The sequence below is a fragment of the Pongo pygmaeus genome, chromosome 12 (genome assembly GCF_028885625.2).
Source record: "Pongo pygmaeus isolate AG05252 chromosome 12, NHGRI_mPonPyg2-v2.0_pri, whole genome shotgun sequence".
NCBI lineage: Eukaryota > Metazoa > Chordata > Mammalia > Primates > Hominidae > Pongo > Pongo pygmaeus.
In genome coordinates, this window is record NC_072385.2 from 47,048,119 (window position 1) to 47,066,382 (window position 18,264).

An 18,264-nucleotide genomic window follows, 5' to 3' on the forward strand; every position below is an offset into this window, starting at 1 on the left:
GAGAGAATACATATTGTAATAAATTACCCAGTTAAGACTTGGAATACTTTGCAAACTCAATAGAAGATAGAAAAGTTAGTTTCCATGATATTGCAATAAGATGCTAATAGTATTAATACTAACATATTAATTCTGGAGTATACATGGAGTATTAATACCATGCTTAATATTTAACATGTTTTATTTTGATTACAGAATCAATGGAATACTTTTTTTTTGTTTTTTGAGACAGAGTTTCGCTCTTGTTGCCCAGAGTGCAATGGAGTGATCTCGGCTCACTGCAACCTCCGCCTCCCGGGCTCAAGCAATTCTCCTGCCTCAGCCTCCCGAGTAGCTGGGATTACAGGCACCCGCCACCATGCCCAGCTAATTTTTTGTATTTTTAGTAAAGACGGGGTTTCACTATTTTGGCCAGGCTGGTCTCGAATTCCTGACCTCAGGCGATCCACCCGCCTCGGCCTCCCAAAGTGCTGGGATTACAGGCGTGAGCCATCGCTTCTGGCCCTACTTTTCTTTTAAAATTTTTTGTTTGTTTTTCTATATAGAGACGAGGTCTCACTGTGTTGCCCAGCCTGGTATCGAACCTTTGGGCTCAAGCGATCCTCCCGCTTCGGCCTCCCGAAGTGCTGGGATTACAGGCGTGAGCCACCGCACCCGGCCCAGTGGAATACTTTCAATGGTGCTTCTGCACTAACTTCCCATCTTCCAACCCATCCACAAACTGCAGCCAAAATGATGTTACTACAGTAACAACTTGGAGAAAGCAGTGTGGTTTAATCTGGAAGGAGCAGAAGCTGTGGAGTCCAAAGGACCCGTGTTCCTATCCTTGTTGTGCCAGTTGACACGTTCCGCACAAGGGTCCCCACAGTGTTAGTTCACCGTCTCCAGCAATCAGGATGACTCCCTGAAGGGTTGTCAAACGAAACAAACGCGCAAACTGAGACAATTCCATTGTTTACGTAACTTTCGCCAAATCGGCTCCTTCCTACGAAATATCCAGCTCATAGAGCAGGCTGAGATGCTTTGTTGCTTTAATTCACTTAAGAGTCACAGCTGTCCATTTTTCACGTGCGGCTGAAGAATGGATTTCAGAACGCTCTCCCTCCGGCCGTGTTCACCTAGTAACCCCAGCTCGGGGATAAGGACCTGCAGCCCGGGCGCGACCGGAAAGGGAATCCGCCCTTTTCGCCTCCTTCGCGCAATCGCCTGGAGTTTGCGTTTCCGCAGCCGCGATACAGCCCACCCTCTGAGAGCCGCGGAGTCGGGGACCGTAGACAGGGCCGCGCGTGCGCAGTGGCGTCGGCTGTGCTTCCGGTGCGCCGGGCGCGGACGCGGGCACGCACACACGCAAGCACGCCTCCACTTAACTCGCGCCGCCGCGGCAGCTCGAGTCCACCAGCAGCGCCGTCCGCTTGACCGAGATGCTGCGGGCCTGTCAGTTATCGGGTGTGACCGCCGCCGCCCAGGTGAGCACTGGGGCTCCCGGAGGCGCGTGAGGAGGCTGACCTAGGACCGTCAGCGAAAAACGGGGGAGCCTTGGTCGCTGCCTAGCCTCCAGGACAAAGGCGAGTCTCAGGGCCACCCTCGTCGGGAGGGGCCCGGGCTGGCAGCGAGGCAGCCACCAGGGAGTTCGCCGGCCTGGGATGACTTGAGGTTATTGCAGCAGCGGGGTGGGGTGTGGAGAGTAGCGGGAGGCGCGGCTTCGCGGGCATGTAGTCCAATCAGCGCCGCGCTGCCCCGGTCCAGGACCAATCCTGGCTGCTGGCGTCTGGGTCGCCGGTTGGGCGCGCGATAGGTTTTCACTGCTGAAGGTCGACGGAGGAGAACTACAGTTCCCGGCAGGACGAGCGGAGCGGCGGCTTGTTGCATCCTTAATAAGGAGGTGCCTGGACTTCCAGCGAGAGTCCACATTTTAGGGGTCAAGGTTGTAATTATCTGGGAGGGAGTGCCTTTCTTTTCGCAGCTGAGAACACTTCTGAACTATTCTTAATCCAAACAAAAGCGAAAGATTTTCATTTGTGGAGCTGAAACTCCTGGTCTTCGAGGAAAGACTGGAGTCATGACCTTGTGGCTCATTTCTGAGATTAGGAAAGGGATCTGTGTCTCCAGGCGCTGGGACTACTTTGACATTCAAGGAGCCTAAATACCCAGTTACTTTTAGTTTTGCGTAATTGCCAAAGTTACTTTCTACAATTGAAAATTAAAAAGCCTGTTTCCGCTGCTCATGATTTTCAGAAAGTTGATATTTTGGCAAACTGTAGATAGCAAAACAAGTACTGTGACTCAAGCAGTAATTGAACAGAATCGCTAGAAATAGTGAGTTAGAGATCATAAAAGTCAAGCTTTGTTTTTTCAAATTCGCTTCTCTTCCTATTTGCTGCTAGGTAACAGAAGCAGCCCCTTCCATAGGAAAGTGGAACGAACCTGTGTTAGTTTTCTGTTGCTGCGTAACAAATACCACAAATTTAGCAGCTTAAAACAACACCCATGAATGACCTTACGGGTTCTGTAGGATAGCAGTCTGGGCACGGATGATTTGTGTTTTCCGCTCCAGATCACACAAGGCTGCAAAGTATTAGCCAAGCTGTGGTTCTCATTTGGAGATCAGGGTCCTCTTCCTGGCTCATGCAGTTTGTTGAAAGAATTCAGTCCCTTGCAGTTACAGGACTGAAGTCCTTCTTTTCTTGCTGCCTCTTGCCAGCCACTGCTCCCAGCTTCTGCAGCCTGCCTACAGTTCCTTGCCTCAAGGCCTCCAGAGGCCATTCATAACATGGATGTTTGCTTTCGTGCAGGCTACCAGGAGCTTGCCTCTCTGACTTCCAAATTTGTTTTACTTTGGTCTTTCCTCTCTAGACCCAGATTTAAAAGGCTTATGTGATTAGACCAGGCCCACCTGGATGACCTCCTTTTCAGTTAATTCAGAGTCAACTTTTTGGGATCCCATTTGGGAAATAAGAAAACTAATTAAAACTTGGTAATAAAAAATGAACCCTTTTATAGCTCTGAATCAGGATGTCTAAGCTTCTTGAAATTGCTATCTTGTAAAATTCTTTGGTTTATTCTCACCATCTCCTCAATCATTCTGTAGCATTTGACATTGCTGCTTTATGAGGCTCTTTGCACTTTTGGCTTCTCTCAAGTAATATTTTGGGTCCCATCTCTCTTGTTTTCCTTTACTGAGTCTGCTTCTTCTTTGTACCTCGAAATATACACCTTCTCATCTCTTCCTGTCTCTTTATAGACTCTCTAATTTGAGATTACATCAACTCTCAGAACTTTAATCCCCAAGCAGGTGACTCTCTAGCCTCATTGTATTTGATTGTGTCAGCGTATCCAGAATATCTCACTTGTCAAGATCCTTTCTACTTTATTAAACCCCATCTTTCTTTCTTTTCTTTTTTTTTTTTTTTTGATTCGGAGTCTCACTTTGTCACCCAGGCTGGAGTACAGTGGCACAATCATGGCTCACTGCAGCCTTGACCTCCTGAGCGCAAGCAGTCCTCTTACCTCAGCCTCCTGAGTAGCTGGGACCACAGGCATGTGCCACCATCCCTGGCTAATTTTTAAAAAAATTTTTGTAGAGACAGAGTCTCTCTGTGTTACCCAGGCTGGTCTCGAACTCCTGGGCTCAAATGATCCTCCCACTTCTGCCTCCCAAAATGCTGGGAATATAGGCGTGAGCCACTGTGCCCAGCGAACCCCATCTTCTTAAATGTCTTACTGCTTTTCCTGTTCCCTCCTAGAGTCCATTCTTTACTCTAGGAGGGAATAGTAAAAGCAGTAAGACATTTAGTAAAAGGCTTCTTAAAAGGCAAACATGAGGTCATGCTCTTTAGAGACATCCCATCACATTCAGAATAAAATCTAAACTGCTTACCATGGGCCCCTGATCTAACTCTTCTCATATTTCATTTTTCTACTGCCTCACTCAGATTATCCTGGTAATCTCCAGCATGTGCGTCACTGCCTTTTCATCAGGTGTTTCTTTTGCCCTGAACTCTTCTCACACGGTTGCTTAGCTTATTCCCTTCAGTTATTTTCTCAAATGTCACCTTCCCTTCAGAGAGGGCATCCTGATCCAAAATAGAATTCTGACTACTCTTGCCTTCCTTGTATCACTATATCTTTACCCCATCCTACTTTGTTATACTTTGTAGCTCCTAGCACTACCTGATGTTGTAATGTGTATTTATTACACAGTTTCCACCTTTGAAAAGTAAGCTCCACAATGGAACTGTGTCCATATTTACTGCTGTATTTCCAGTATTGACAGTAGTCCCTGGCTCCGAGTAGATGCTCAGTGAATGTTTATGACATATATAAATGAAAGAATGAATGTGTTCATGAATTTTTTTTTAATTTTAAAAAATTTTTTAGAGACGGGGTCTCATTATGTTTCCCAGACTGGTCTTCAGCTTCTGGGCTCAAGTGATATGCCCACTTCAGCCTCCCAAAGTGGAATTTTTCTTAATCTCTGTAAGTGGATGTGACCTCCCTTTAAACATCCCATAGATTTTCGAACCTCTGATTATATATTCAGGTTCTCCAGAGAAACAGAAACAATAAGGGTGTGTGTGTGTGTGTGTGTGTGCATGTGTGCGTGCGTGTATGTGTAGATAGGGTCTCATTCTGTTGCCCAGGCTGGAGTACAGCAGTGTGATCATAACTCATTGCAGTTTCAATCTCCTGGGCTTAAGCGATCCTCCCACCTCACCTCCTGAGTAGCTGGGACTACAGGCTTATGCCACCATGCCCAGCCAATGTTTTGGACTTTTAGTAGAGATGGGATCTCGCAATGTTGTTCCAGCTCAGCTTGAACTTCTGGGCTCAAGCAATCTCCCCACCTTCTCCTCCCCAAAGTGCTGGGATTACAGGCATGAGCCATAGTGCCCAGCCTAGGAAGATTTATTATTTATTTATTAATTTTTTTTGAGATGGAGTCTTGCTCTGTCGCCCAGGCTGGAGTGCAGTGGTGCGATTTCAGCACACTGCAAGCTCCGTCTCCTGGGTTCACGCCATTCTCCTGCCTCAGCCTCCCAAGTAGCTGGGACTACAGGCGCCTGCCACCATGCCTGTCTACTTTTTGGGTTTTTTTGTATTTTTAGTAGAGACGGGGTTTCACCGTGTTAGCCAGGATAGTCTCGATCTCCTGACCTTGTGATCCGCCCACCTTGGCCTCCCAAAGTGCTGGGATTACAGGCGTGAGCCACTGCGCCTGGCCGAAAGATTTAATAAGGACTCTACTCACACAGTTATGGAGGCTGGCACTTCCAGAATCTGCTGTGTGGTTTGGCAGACTGGAGACCTAGGAGAGCCAATATTGCAGTTGCAGTCCACTGGCCAGCAGCCTGGAAACCCAGGAGAGTGGATGGTGCAGTTTCAGTCTGGAGGCAGTCTGCTAGAGAATTGCCTCTTGCTTTTTATTGTTTTTGAGCCCTCAACTGATTGAATGAAGCCCACTCATGTTATAGGGCAATTTTTTTTTTTTTTTTTTTTTTTTGAGAGAGGGTCTTCCTCTGTCACCCAGGCTGGAGTGCATTGGTGCAATCTCAGCTCACTGCAACCTCCATCCACCAGGCTCAAGCCATCCTCCCACCTCAGCCTCCTGAGTAGCTAGGACTGCAGGCATGCACCACCACACCCAGCTAATTTTTGTATTTTTTTTTCTGTAGAGACAGGGTTTCACTGTATTACCCAGGCTGGTCTCAAACTCCTGGGCTCAAGTAATCCACCCGGCTTTGCCTCCCAAAGTGCTGGGATTACAGGAGTGAGCCACCATGCCTGGCCACTAGTTCACCAATTAAAATGTTAATCTCATCCAAAAACACAATCCAAGTTGACACATAAAATGAACCATCATAGGTAGTATCTACCTTATTCTTTGCCCAGGCTGGAATGCAGTGGTGTGATCTTGGCTCACTTCAACCTCCGCTTCCTGAGTTCTAGCAATTCTCCTGCCTCAGTCTCTCGAGTAACTGGGACTGCAGGCGCGTGCCACCATGCCCGGCTAATATTTTGTATTTTTAGTAGAGACAGGGTTTCACCATATTAGCCGGGATGGTCTCGATCTCCTGATGTCGTGATCCGCCCGCCTTGGGCTCCTAAAGTGCTGGGATTACAGGCTTAAGCCACTGCACCCGGCACAGTATCTGCCTTATTCTTTATGTTTGGGCTTATCATCCTTGCATTCCTTAGTTGTGGGTATTCAGTAAATGTGCTTTAGAACTCTGGTCCCTCTGTTTTTGTTTTCTTTTTTTATTCCTCAGACCTAACACCATCTTTCTTCTCTTAGTCCCAATACTGCATCACCAGCCCCAGCCTTTTTGAAGTGGTCATTGAGTTTGGAGGACATGGGCTTTCCGCCTAGCCTAGTCTTCTCTCAAACTACAAACCTGGGAGTGGTCATTTACATATGGAGTAGTCTTTCCTGCTTATAACTTGAAAGAAGAAGAAGAAACATTATTATTCTTGAGGATCAACTGCACCAGCTTACTTAAGACCAAGTTTGATAACCCAGCTAGTTTAGGATTGAACTTGTGTGTGGACATGAGTTATCATCTTCTAGAATTCCTTCTTTCTGTTAGGATTATAAAACATTATGTTACTCAGTGATAGAGATAGGCAGCCAACCACACGTGCTAGAAAGTAGTTTAGTAGATCATGCGGCCAGATGTTTGCTTCTACCCATGCTAGAATCCTCTTCATTATTCCTTTTTTCATATCTCTAGACCAGTAGCCTTCAAACCATTTTGAAATACATCTTACGTCGTAACTTACTACACCCAAGTGATAACATATAAAATATATTCACATATATGCAGGGAAAACTAGTGTCAAGTTCCTGCTTTTGTCATACTGATAAGTATCTGCCATTTCTATAACTAAAGAGCACGTGTTCTCCTAGAATAGAATATGTTTATACTGAAATTTAATGCTGCTTCAATGTAAAATTGTAATGTAAAATGTAAAATTTCAATGTAAAAACTTACTGGATTTTTTTGTGGGATATACTTTTTAACCTTAATGCATGATTCTTATAAACTATTTTAAATTAACAGTAGAAAAAGTTAATTTGTTGTATATCAATCTATATTTCAAATGTGGAACTGCCCATTAACTTATGGGTGCCTTTTTCGTTTGTGTGGGAGGGGTCCTTATGACAAGATCCACAAAAATGTTATCGGTTGACAGCAACCAGCAGTCTGTGGAGGAAACCTGGAACCTCTAGTTAGAGTTCACATGAGGCAGCTCATACTACAGGCTCCATGTCCAGGTTGTCATGCTAGATTGTGGTTTCTTTATGTCTTCACTTTAGTTTGGTAGAGATAAGGAACAGATGGTCTGTGTAACAACATTAATCATGGGGCGGATCACTTGAGGTCAGGAGTTCAAGACCAGCCTAGCCAATATGGTGAAACCCTGTCTACTAAAAATACAGAAATTAGCCGGGTGTGGTGGTGGGTGCCTGTAATCCCAGCTGCTCGGGAGGCTGAGGCAGGAGAATCTCTTAAACCCGGGAGGTGGAGGTTGCAGTGAGCCGAGATCACACCATTACACTCCAGCCTGGGTGTCACAGCGAGACTCCATCTCAAAAAAAAAAGAACATTGCATGGGAATTTTGTTTCCTCTTTTTTTTTAATATCATGTTTCTGCAGGTTTAGAAGCAGCAAGGCTAACCTTATAATATATGTCTAGACAGATTGCTTTGAAACAGTGTTGTCCTATCTATGTCATAGGTCCTTATTAATAAAAAGGAATTCCAGGACAAAAAAGTAGCCAATATTTTGTGTGTTAATGTAGGATATTTAGTTTATGTTAATAGTTTAGTACTTAAGAGAGCTCTGGAGACAGACCTTATGTTTGGCAATGGTTTCTTAGCTATAATACCAAAAGCACAAGCAACAAAAGAAACTAAAGATAAATTGGACTTCATTAAAATTTTAAATTTTTGTGCATCAAAGGGATACTTGCGAGTGAAAAGGATGAAAGTATTCTAATGGATACTAGATATTTTGGATACTAGACCCTCATCGTATCTGATGAGGTGTTTCTTTTTAGGTAAGGAACTCCTGCAACTCAGTAACAAAAAAGACTACCCAAATAAAAAAATAGGCAAAGGGCCCAGGCTCTGTGGCTCATGCCTGTCATCCCAGCACTTTGGGAGGCTGAGGTAGGCAGAATGCTTGAGCGCAGGAGTTCTAGCCTGGACAACATGGTGAAACTCTGTCTCTACAAAAAATACAAACATTAGGTGGGTGTGGTGGCATGCACCTGTAGTCTTAGCTACTCAGGAGGCTGAGAGGTGGGAGGATTGCTTGAGCCTGTGAGGTCGAGGCTGCAGTGAACCATGATGGTGCCACAGCACTCCAGTCTGGGTGACAGAGTGAGACGCTGTCTCCAAATATATACATATATGTATTTGTGTGTGTGTGTGCGTGTGTGCGTGTGTGTGTATGCATGCGCAAAAGACTTGAATAGCCATTCATCCAAAGCAGATATACAGATGGCCAAGAAGCACGTGGAAAGATGCTCAACATCCTTTGACACTAGGGAAATGCAAATTAAAACCGTGAGATACTCAGTTCACAACCACTAAGACGGTTATAATAAAAATGGAAAATAACAAATTAGCTGGGCATGGTGGTACACACCTGTAATCCCAGCTACTTGGGAGGCTGAGGCAGGAGAATCACTTGAACCCGGGAGGGAAAGGTTGCAGGGAGCCGAGATTGCGCCATTGCACTCCAGCCTGGGCGACAAGAGCAAAACTCCATCTCAAAACAAAAATGGAAAATAACAAATGTTGGTGAGGGTATAGAGAAATTGGAACCCTCATACATTGCTAGTGGGAATGTAAAATGGTACAGCTGCTATGAAAAAATAGTTTAGTGGTGTCTCAGTAACTTTTTTTTTTTTTTGGAGTCAGAGTTTCACTCTCGTTGCCTGGGCTGGAGTGCAGTGGCGCGATCTCGGCTCACCGCAGCCTCTACCTCCTGGGTTCAAGGGATTCTCCTGCTTCAGCCTCCTGAGTAGCTGGGATTACAGACATGCGCCACCACGCCCAGCTAATTTTGTATTTTTACTAGAGACGGGGCTTCTCAGTGTTGGTCAGGCTGGTCTCGAATTCCCAGCCTCAGGTGATCTGCCTGCCTCAGCCTCCCAAAGTGCTGGGATTACAGGCGTGAGCGACTGAGCCTGGCTGTGTCTCAGTAATTTAAACATAGAATTACCATATGACCCTGAAGTTCCCTGCCAAAAGAATAAAAAACAGGTGTTCAAACAAAAACTTTTAGATGAATATTCATAGCAACATTATACACAATTCACAGCCAAAAGGTGAGGCAACCCAAATGTCCATTAACTGATGACTGGTTAAACAAAATATGGTATATTTATGTGATAAAATATTAGATTCAGCCATAAAAAGGAATGAAGTACAAGCTACATATGTGATACATGTTACAATGTGGATGAATTGTGAAAATATTATACTAAGTGAAAGAAGCTGGACAAAAAGATGTACATTGTGTGATTCCATTTACACAAAATATCTCAAATAGGCAGATTCATAGAAACAGAAAGTACGTGGTAATTGCCAGGGGCCAGAGATAGAGGAAAATGGGGGATGACTGCTTAATGGATATAGGATTTCCTTTTGGGGTGATGAAAATGTTCTAAGATTAGATAGTGGTGATGGTTGTTGTACAACATCGTGGATGTACTAAATACCGTGGAATTGTACATTTTAAAATGGTTAGAATGGTGAATTTTATGTTAAGGGAATTTTGTCACATAGAGGAAAAAAAAAATACCTGCTACCAGGTATTTGCAGATGGCCTGAAGTACAGAGGCAGAGCTAGATACACACATACACACCCTAAACTTGAAGAGGCTTCCATTGGCCCAAGATAGGAAAATTTGAGCAAAAAGACAGTAATTGCAAATGGTTGAAATCCATCAAAAGTGTTTAAATCCATGAATTTAAAAAGATCTGTTATTATGAGTTACAGCTGCATAACAGGCCACCTTGAGCTTGGGGTAAAATAACAGTGTTTATTGCCTTACTCAGTTCTGGAAAATTTTTGCTCAGAGACCCTCATGAAGTTGCAGTCAGATAGTTACTAGGTCTACAGTCATCCCCAAGTCTTCTTTACTCTCATGTGTGGCAGTAAATACTGGCTGCAGCTGACACCTCAGCAGGGACTGTTGGCTGGATCACCCATCTGCGGCATCTTTAAGTGTCTAGACTTCCATACACTTTGGTGGCTGGGTTCCAAGGGCAAGTGTGACAAGAGGCAGAGCCAGGTAGAAGCTGTGTCCTTTTTATGTCTTAGTCTCAGGAGTTACAGAGCATCACTTTCACTGCCTTCTATTAGTGAATTAGTAACAAAGGCCTGCCCTTGTTTAAGGGAAGTGTACATAAAACTTATTATTGGTGGGAGAGGGGCACTTTTCTGGAACAGCATGTGGTATAGGAAGTATTGTTGCAGTCAATTTTGGATATTATCCTCAGCCTTCTGGACACAACTGACATCCCTCCCACATGCAAATACACTCACAGCCGTCTCCAAGACCCTCCAGAGTCTAATAACATCAAAGCATCAGCATTAGGAACAAGATCTTGTCATCTAAATCAGATCCTACTATGGATAAGACATCTTGAATGTGGTCCCTAGGGTATAGCTTCTTAAACACTTTTCTTGGTGATCTAAAGCCCTGTAAACTAAAGAGACAAATTATCTGCTCCCCATACATTCAGCATATGGTGATATGACAGGCACAGGATAATCACTCTAGACACTCCTATTCAAAAAGACAGAAACTGAGAGGCACACAGCAGTCACCATTCCATAACAAGTATAAAATTCAGCTGGCCCTATGTTTCTAATTCCTTGATGAGAGCTCAGTCCTACTGCTTGGGAATGATTCTCCTCAGCTCTTGGTTCTACCCTTTGGGCTCCTGGTTTTACAGTTGAATTATTCTTCCGTTTCCAGAATATGTTGCCTGTTGCAGCTGAATTGTTTCACAGCCTACTTCCTGTCTGTAGAAGTTTAAGAGTCCAGAAGCTTCTTTTCATTTTGTCCTCTTTTTCACTTTAAATATAAGCCAGCATGTTTTTTATTGACACAATTCTCAACAAGTTTGTGGGTTTCCTGTGAATCCTAATGGGATTTTCTTCATTAGATTCGTGATACTCATACATCTTATCAAGATAAGCCCTTCTCCATTTTGGGCTTCCTGTGAGGCTGTTGTAGGTAACACCTTTAATGTTCTGAGTAACCTTATTGTTTTAATAGAATCTGGGAAACACATCCTTATGATTCTTAGAGGGCCTTTTCCTCACGGTAAAAAGACTGTCTGAGGGGCACCTCCTTAGATCTTTTTGAGATCTCAAAGTATCTTTTGGTCACACACTAGATTTGATCTTTGGCTTGAAGCCCTTCTCTGTTTGAGAATCTGTTTGAAAACAATAAGCAGTTTTATTTTTGAACCCACGAAATCCTGACTCTTTTATATTTCCTTTAAATTTTGCTTGAAAGCGAAACAGGTTTTTGTTTTGTTTTTTAATGCTCATCTCTGTCTTTATCATACTCAGCTAAAAGAAACCAGTTAGCACTTGCGATGAACACTATACTTGGAACTCTTTTTTTTTTTTTTTTTTTTAAGACAGAGTCTGGCTTTGTCACCCAGGCTGGCGCGATCTTGGCTCACTGCAAGCTCTGCCTCCTGGGTTCACGCCATCCTCCTGCCTCAGCCTCCCGAGTAGCTGGGACTACAGGCGCACACTGCCACGCCCGGCTAATTTTCTGTATTTTTAGTAGAGACGGGGTTTCACCATTTCACCAGGATGGTCTCAATCTCCTGACCTTGTGATCCGCCCGCCTCGGCCTCCCAAAGTGCTGGGATTACAGGCGTAAGCCACCGTGCCCGGCCTACTTGGAACTCTTTAGCCAAGTACATCAGTTCATTAGGTGTAGCTATAGCTATACTTAATTTTCTATTTTCCATGTCTGTCATTACAGATGACAGGTTTGATAAACTTCTGTCACTACATAACAAGAATATCTTTTCCTCCAGTTTCCAAAAACCTTTTCTTTTTTTTTTTGCTTTAATCCCTCACCAATAGGCTCTGTGAAGGCCGTTAGGCTTCTGCTAACAGTGTCTTCAAGGTTCTTCCAGCTTCTGCCGCCCCCAACGCCAGTCCCAAAATCATGACCTCGTGTTTATGTTTTGTTGCAGTAGCACACCTCTTCTAGGTATAAACATGTGTTTGGTTATCTGTAGCTGTGTAACAGACCACCCTAAACTTAGTGGTATTAAATGGCAGTGTAATTATAATTATTATCTTATATTAACAATAATAAACATGTATTAATAATATAAATTATGTAAATAAAAATTACTCAGTGCTTTGAGATGCCAAGGTAGGAGGATTGCTTGAGGCCAGGAGTTCAAAACCAGCTTGGGTAACATAGCAGACCTGGCTCTATAAAAAACAAGAACAAAAATATTAGCTGGGTATGGTGGGCATGTGCCTGTAGTCCCAGCTACTCGGGGGCTGAGGCTGGAGGATCACTTGAGCCCAGGGGTTAGAGGTTACAGTGAGTTATGATCATACCACTGCATTCCACAACCTTGGCAACAGAGCGAGACTCAGTCTCTTTAAAAAAAAAATTTATATGCTTGAAACACTCTATTTCTGTATTTTCACCCCTCAGATTGTCAATGATTAAAAAAAAATGATACAATACAGTGTGTTGGAGAAAATGTGGGAAAACATACTTTCATATTACTAGAGGGCAGTTTGGCTAATTTGGCAGTATTAATCAACATGGCAAATTTTACTTTTAAGAATAGACCCAAAATTGTGTATACAGTGTTACTCAGGTAGCATTATTTATTTTAACAAAAATTTAGAAAAAACCTCAGTGTCCCTCAATAGGGGCTGGTTAACAATTAAACATTAAGTAACAATGGAATACCAAATCATGAAATCCCTTGGGAAGCTTTTCACGTACTGATATACAGTGATTTAAAATATATATCCTTGAACTTTAATAGAGAACTGCGTGTATATTATGGTATCATTTGTGTAAAGGTGGGGAAAGTCAGGAGAATATGCATATTTGAATAAATATACACAAAATGTCTCTGGATAAATAAGAAACTGACAGTGTCAGTTGCCTATGGCAAGCATGGGGTGGCTGGGGAAAGAAGTATGAGGGAGATTTTACTCTATGCATATTTAAACTTTTAAAATTATTATTTAAAACCTCAGATTTTAAATTTATTTAGTATTAGGAGCTTTTAACTTATAGTCAAAATACATTCTGTCAAAGGGAGGATGGAGAGTCAAGATAAAAGAAAATAGAAGGTAAAGAAACATTTAAAAATACTGATGCTGGGCGTGGTTGTTCATGCCTGTAATTCCAACAACTTGGGAGGCCGTGGCAGGAGAATAGGTTGAGACCAGGAGTTCGAGACCAGCCTGGTCAACATAGCAAGACCCGGTCTCTACAAACAACAAAAAAAATTATTTAAAGAAAAACTGATGTGACTTTGGGTAGTCTCAAACTCTAGTATTAAATTTGTCCCTGATTTCCTGGAGTCAGTTATCCATTGTGCTTGCTGCTTGATACTCCAGTTAGCTAATTATCCACTGTTGACAGTGCCTTAACTTTTTACCTGAATACCTATTTATACCTAGACAGATAAAAAATGCAACCTTAAATATAATACAACTTCAGTGGCCTCTTAATATTTTCTCCCTAAATCACAAAAATGGAATTGTTGACATGTAAAAATAGATGCATTTCTGTTTACAATTTCATACTACTTTACAGAATAGAAGGAAAACACCCTTTTCTATTAAAAATGGTTCAGAAATGTTGGGAATTCTACAGGGTAGGTGATAATTGAAATACTGGGGGTTTTTTTTGTGTGTTTTTTTTTTTAGTTATTATTATACTTTAAGTTTTAGGGTACATGTGCACAACGTGCAGGTTAGTTACATATGTATACATGTGCCATGCTGGTGTTCTGCACCCATTAACTCGCTATTTAGCATTAGGTATATCTCCTAATGCTATCCCTCCCCGCCGCCCACCCCACAACAGTCCCCAGAGTGTGATGTTCCCCTTCCTGTGTCCATGTGTTCTCATTGTTCAATTCCCATCTATGAGTGAGAACATGCGGTGTTTGGTTTTTTGTCCTTGCAATAGTTTACTGAGAATGATGATTTCCAATTTCATCCATGTCCCTACAAAGGACATGAACTCATCATTTTTTATGGCTGCATAGTATTCCATGGTGTATATGTGCCACATTTTCTTAATCCAGTCTATCATTGTTGGACATTTGGGTTGGTTCCAAGTCTTTGCTATTGTGAATAGTGCCGCAATAAACATACATGTGCATGTGTCTTTATAGCAGCATGATTTATAGTCCTTTGGGTATATACCCAGTAATGGGATGGCTGGGTCAAATGGTATTTCTAGTTCTAGATCCCTGAGGAATCACCACACTGACTTCCACAGTGGTTGAACTAGTTTACAGTCCCACCAACAGTTGCACCTGTTGTTTCCTGACTTTTTAATGATTGCCATTCTAACTGGTGTGAGATGGTATCTCATTGTGGTTTTGATTTGCATTTCTCTGATGGCCAGTGATGATGAGCATTTTTTCATGTGTCTTCTGGCTGCATAAATGTCTTCTTTTGAGAAGTGTCTGTTCATATCCTTTGCCCACTTTTTGAAAAACTCTCAATAAATTAGGTATTGATGGGACATATCTCAAAATAATAAGAGCTATCTATGACAAACCCACAGCCAATATCATACTGAATGGGCAAAAACTGGAAGCATTCCCTTTGAAAACTGGCACAAGACAGGGATGCCCTCTCTCACCACTCCTATTCAACATAGTGTTGGAAGTTCTGGCCAGGGCAATCAGGCAGGAGAAGGAAATAAAGGGTATTCAATTAGGAAAAGAGGAAGTCAAATTGTCCCTGTTTGCAGACGACATGATTGTATATCTATAAAACCCGATTGTCTCAGCCCAAAATCTCCTTAAGCTGATAAGCGACTTCAGCAAAGTCTCAGGATACAAAATCAATGTTTTGTTTTTTTTTAAGGGGAGTGGAGGGGACAGGGTCTCATTCTATTGCCCAGGCTGGAGTGGTGTGACACAGTCTTGGCTCACTGCAACCTCCACCTCCCGGGCTCAAGTGATTCTCATGCCTCAGCCTCCCAAGTAGCTGGGACTATAGGCGCATGCCACCAAACCCGGCTAATTTTTGTATTTGTAGTAGAGATGGAGTTTTGCCATGTTGCCAAGGCTGGTTTTGATGTCCTGGGCTCAAGCAATCCCCCCCGCGCCGCCCACCCTCGCCAGCCTCCCAAAGTGCTGGGATTACAGGCATGAGCCACCATGTCAGTAATTGAAATACTTTTTAATACCAGTTGTATCTGCTGTACATATTTTAAAACATCTGATTGTTTTTTGTTTTTCAAACTGTATTACTGCATTAGTTAGCTGTTTACCTCTAGGCTTTGGCCAGTAGAGTGTAAATTATAACTCTAGAGTAATTTCATGTGTCCTATGATCATGTGATATATTTTCCTAAAACTATAGATACTTTTAAAAGGAAGTTTGTGTTATTCTGATATTCGTTAAATACAATTTCATTAAAGAACCTAGAAAAAGCATTTTTCCTCTTGTTGCAGTTTGATTTTTCCTAGTATTTTTAAAAAAGATACTTTTATGGATTTGATTAGTGTAAATTTTCAAATTGATAGGTATGAATGGTTTAAAGTTTATGAAAACCTTCCCCAATAGTATTTAGATGCTTGTTCATTTGCTTAATTTAGGGGATCCACATATTATTAAGAAATATTTAGGTGTGTTTTACTCTTATTAAAACCAATCACAAACCATATATCCCTGATAATTTGTTTTTATGTAAGGATAGACTAGTTATATGGGGACAGGTGTACTTGAGCATTTACAACATTAATTAAAATGTTTTTCTTAAAATGGTTGGCTTTTAGACTAACAATATGCTAAGATAAACCAAAAATTAGCTTTTAAATGAATGCCTCTAGGAGTTGACCAGCTGCATAGTTACCTTAGAGATGAGAAACCTGGTTTTCTGGATCAGTTAGCTAAGGTTAGATCTGTCCCTTGAGTGTGTATCCTGTAACGCCATGTTTTTAGCTAGACTTTGTGGGTGATTTTTCAGATGTCTAAACTAAGCTTATAAAGTAAAAATAGATATTTTTTTTTGCCAATTAAGAAAACATATAGCAAATACCAATTGTATTCAAGAAATAATTAGCATACTTAAGACTTACTTAAAGGTGCTAATTGATCATAGTCTGCTAATTTTTTTAATATTAAAAGTAATTTTATGTGAGCCTTGGGATGTAAGAAGCATCACTGCTTTTAGGAATCTATAAATATGGTTCATGATAAATTGACTTCTGAAAAAAAGTAATTTTTTGTTTAATGAAGACATTTTTAATAAAAGTATTATTTCTGTATTACCAACCCTAAAAGCTTACCAGTTTCCTTTAACTGTATTGGTTGTGATGTGTTTTCCTTCTTTAGAGTTGTCTCTGTGGGAAGTTTGTCCTCCGTCCATTGCGACCATGCCGCAGATACTCTACTTCAGGCAGCTCTGGGTATGTAGTATGTCTCCCTATAACCAGGCTTTTCACCGTGTGCTGCTAAGGGAGTGTGTGTTTTCCTTGAATATGGGAATAGCTGTCTAAACCTTTTTTTTTTAAAGGGGTACATACACCGAAGCTTTGCTGTAACATTGTTGGGGTACCTTCTGGAGCATTGTTTGTAGGTAAAAATTTGTTAATAATGTACCTTTTGGCTCTTTGGTAATTGGATGGCATCCGAGGCAGAGCCCTCCTTGCATGTGCAATCTTCCATTCTACGGCAAATAGATTTATATCCAGAACTCAGCATGTTGTAACTTAAATAAGTGTTAAATTTATTTGGCATTTTATTATCTATTTTTTTTTCTTTTTTTTAAAGACAGAGTCTCGCTCTGTTGCCCAGGCTGGAGTGCAGTGGCTCGATCTTGGGTCACTGCAACCTCCACCTCCCGGGTTCAAGCGATTTTTCTGCCTCAGCCTCCCCTGTAGCTGGGACTACAGGCGCATGTCACCATGCCCAACTAATTTTTGTATTTTTAGTAGAGACGGGGTTTCGCCACGTTGGCCAGGCTGGTCTCGAACTTCTGACCTCAGGTGATCCGTCCGCCTCGGCCTCTCAAAATGCGGGCATTACAGGTGTGAGCCACCACGCCTGGCTGGTATTTTATTATCTTTTGTAAAGAGTTTATTGTGTTTAGGCCGGGCATGGTGGCTCACGCTTGTAATCCCAGCACTTTGGGAGGCTGAGGAGGGCGGATCTCCTGAGGTCAGGAGTTTGAGACCAGCCTGGCCAACATGGTGAAACCCCATCTCTACTAAAAATAAAAAAAATTAGCTGGGCGTAATGGTGCATGCCTGTAATCCCAGCTACTCGGGAGGCTGAGGCAGGAGAATCACTTGAACCCGGGAGGTGGAGGTTGCAGTGAGCCAATATCGTGCCATCGCGCTTCAGCCTGAGGGACAAGAGCAAGACTTTGTCTCAAGAAAAATAAAAAAAAAAAGAGTTTATTGTGTTTATAGAATGTTTGCTTGAGGAAGAGGAGCCTTGAAAGTTAGTGATAGTTCTTGTTTGGGTTCAGAGAGAATCTCATGATTGTGAACATGTTAAGGGGTGGATTCCCAGATATTGTATTTAAAAAAATTTTTTAGTTATTCATACTTTTTTTAATTAATTAATTTATTTTTTTGAGACAAGGTCTTGTTTTGTTGCTCCAGGCTGGAGTGCAATGGCATGATCATGGCTCACTGCAGCCTTGATCTCCCAGTCTTAAGCATTCCTCCTACCTCAGCCTCCTGAGTAGCTGGGGCACGTGCTACTACACCTGGCTAATTTTTTTGGCAGGGAGTGGTGGGTAGAGATGGGGCCTTACTATGGTGCCTAGGGTGGTTTTGAACTCCTGGGCTCAAGCAACCCTTCCACCTAGGCCTCCTAAAATGAATAAATACTATTTTTGGTGGCAACATGTTATAAACAAATCAGGAAAAGGTGATGTGCAGATATGGTGGTAAACTTGACTGCTATGATCTGAATTAGTGGTAGATAAGTAGAGGCTAGAGTTCTTCGAGATGGTTACATTGGTATAGGAAAATAGGTAT

The 18,264-nt window shown here is 42.3% G+C and overlaps 1 protein-coding gene across 11 annotated transcripts in view; it reads left to right on the plus strand.

Moving 5' to 3' along the window:
• The first annotated feature begins 1,071 nt into the window (after positions 1-1,071).
• IMMT (inner membrane mitochondrial protein) overlaps positions 1,072-18,264 on the plus strand; it is a 55,806-nt gene continuing 38,613 nt past the window's right edge. For 6 of the 11 annotated variants that reach the window (XM_054472542.2, XM_054472556.2, XM_054472566.2 and 3 more), the window contains exons 1-2: positions 1,072-1,466; positions 16,610-16,683. In XM_054472542.2, coding sequence (XP_054328517.1) covers positions 1,422-1,466; positions 16,610-16,683 — 119 coding nt within the window. In that variant the 5' untranslated portion in view covers positions 1,072-1,421. The remainder of the gene's footprint in view (positions 1,467-16,609; positions 16,684-18,264) is intronic. The other 5 variants (XM_054472549.2, XM_054472584.2, XM_054472625.2 and 2 more) reach the window with 1 other exon arrangement.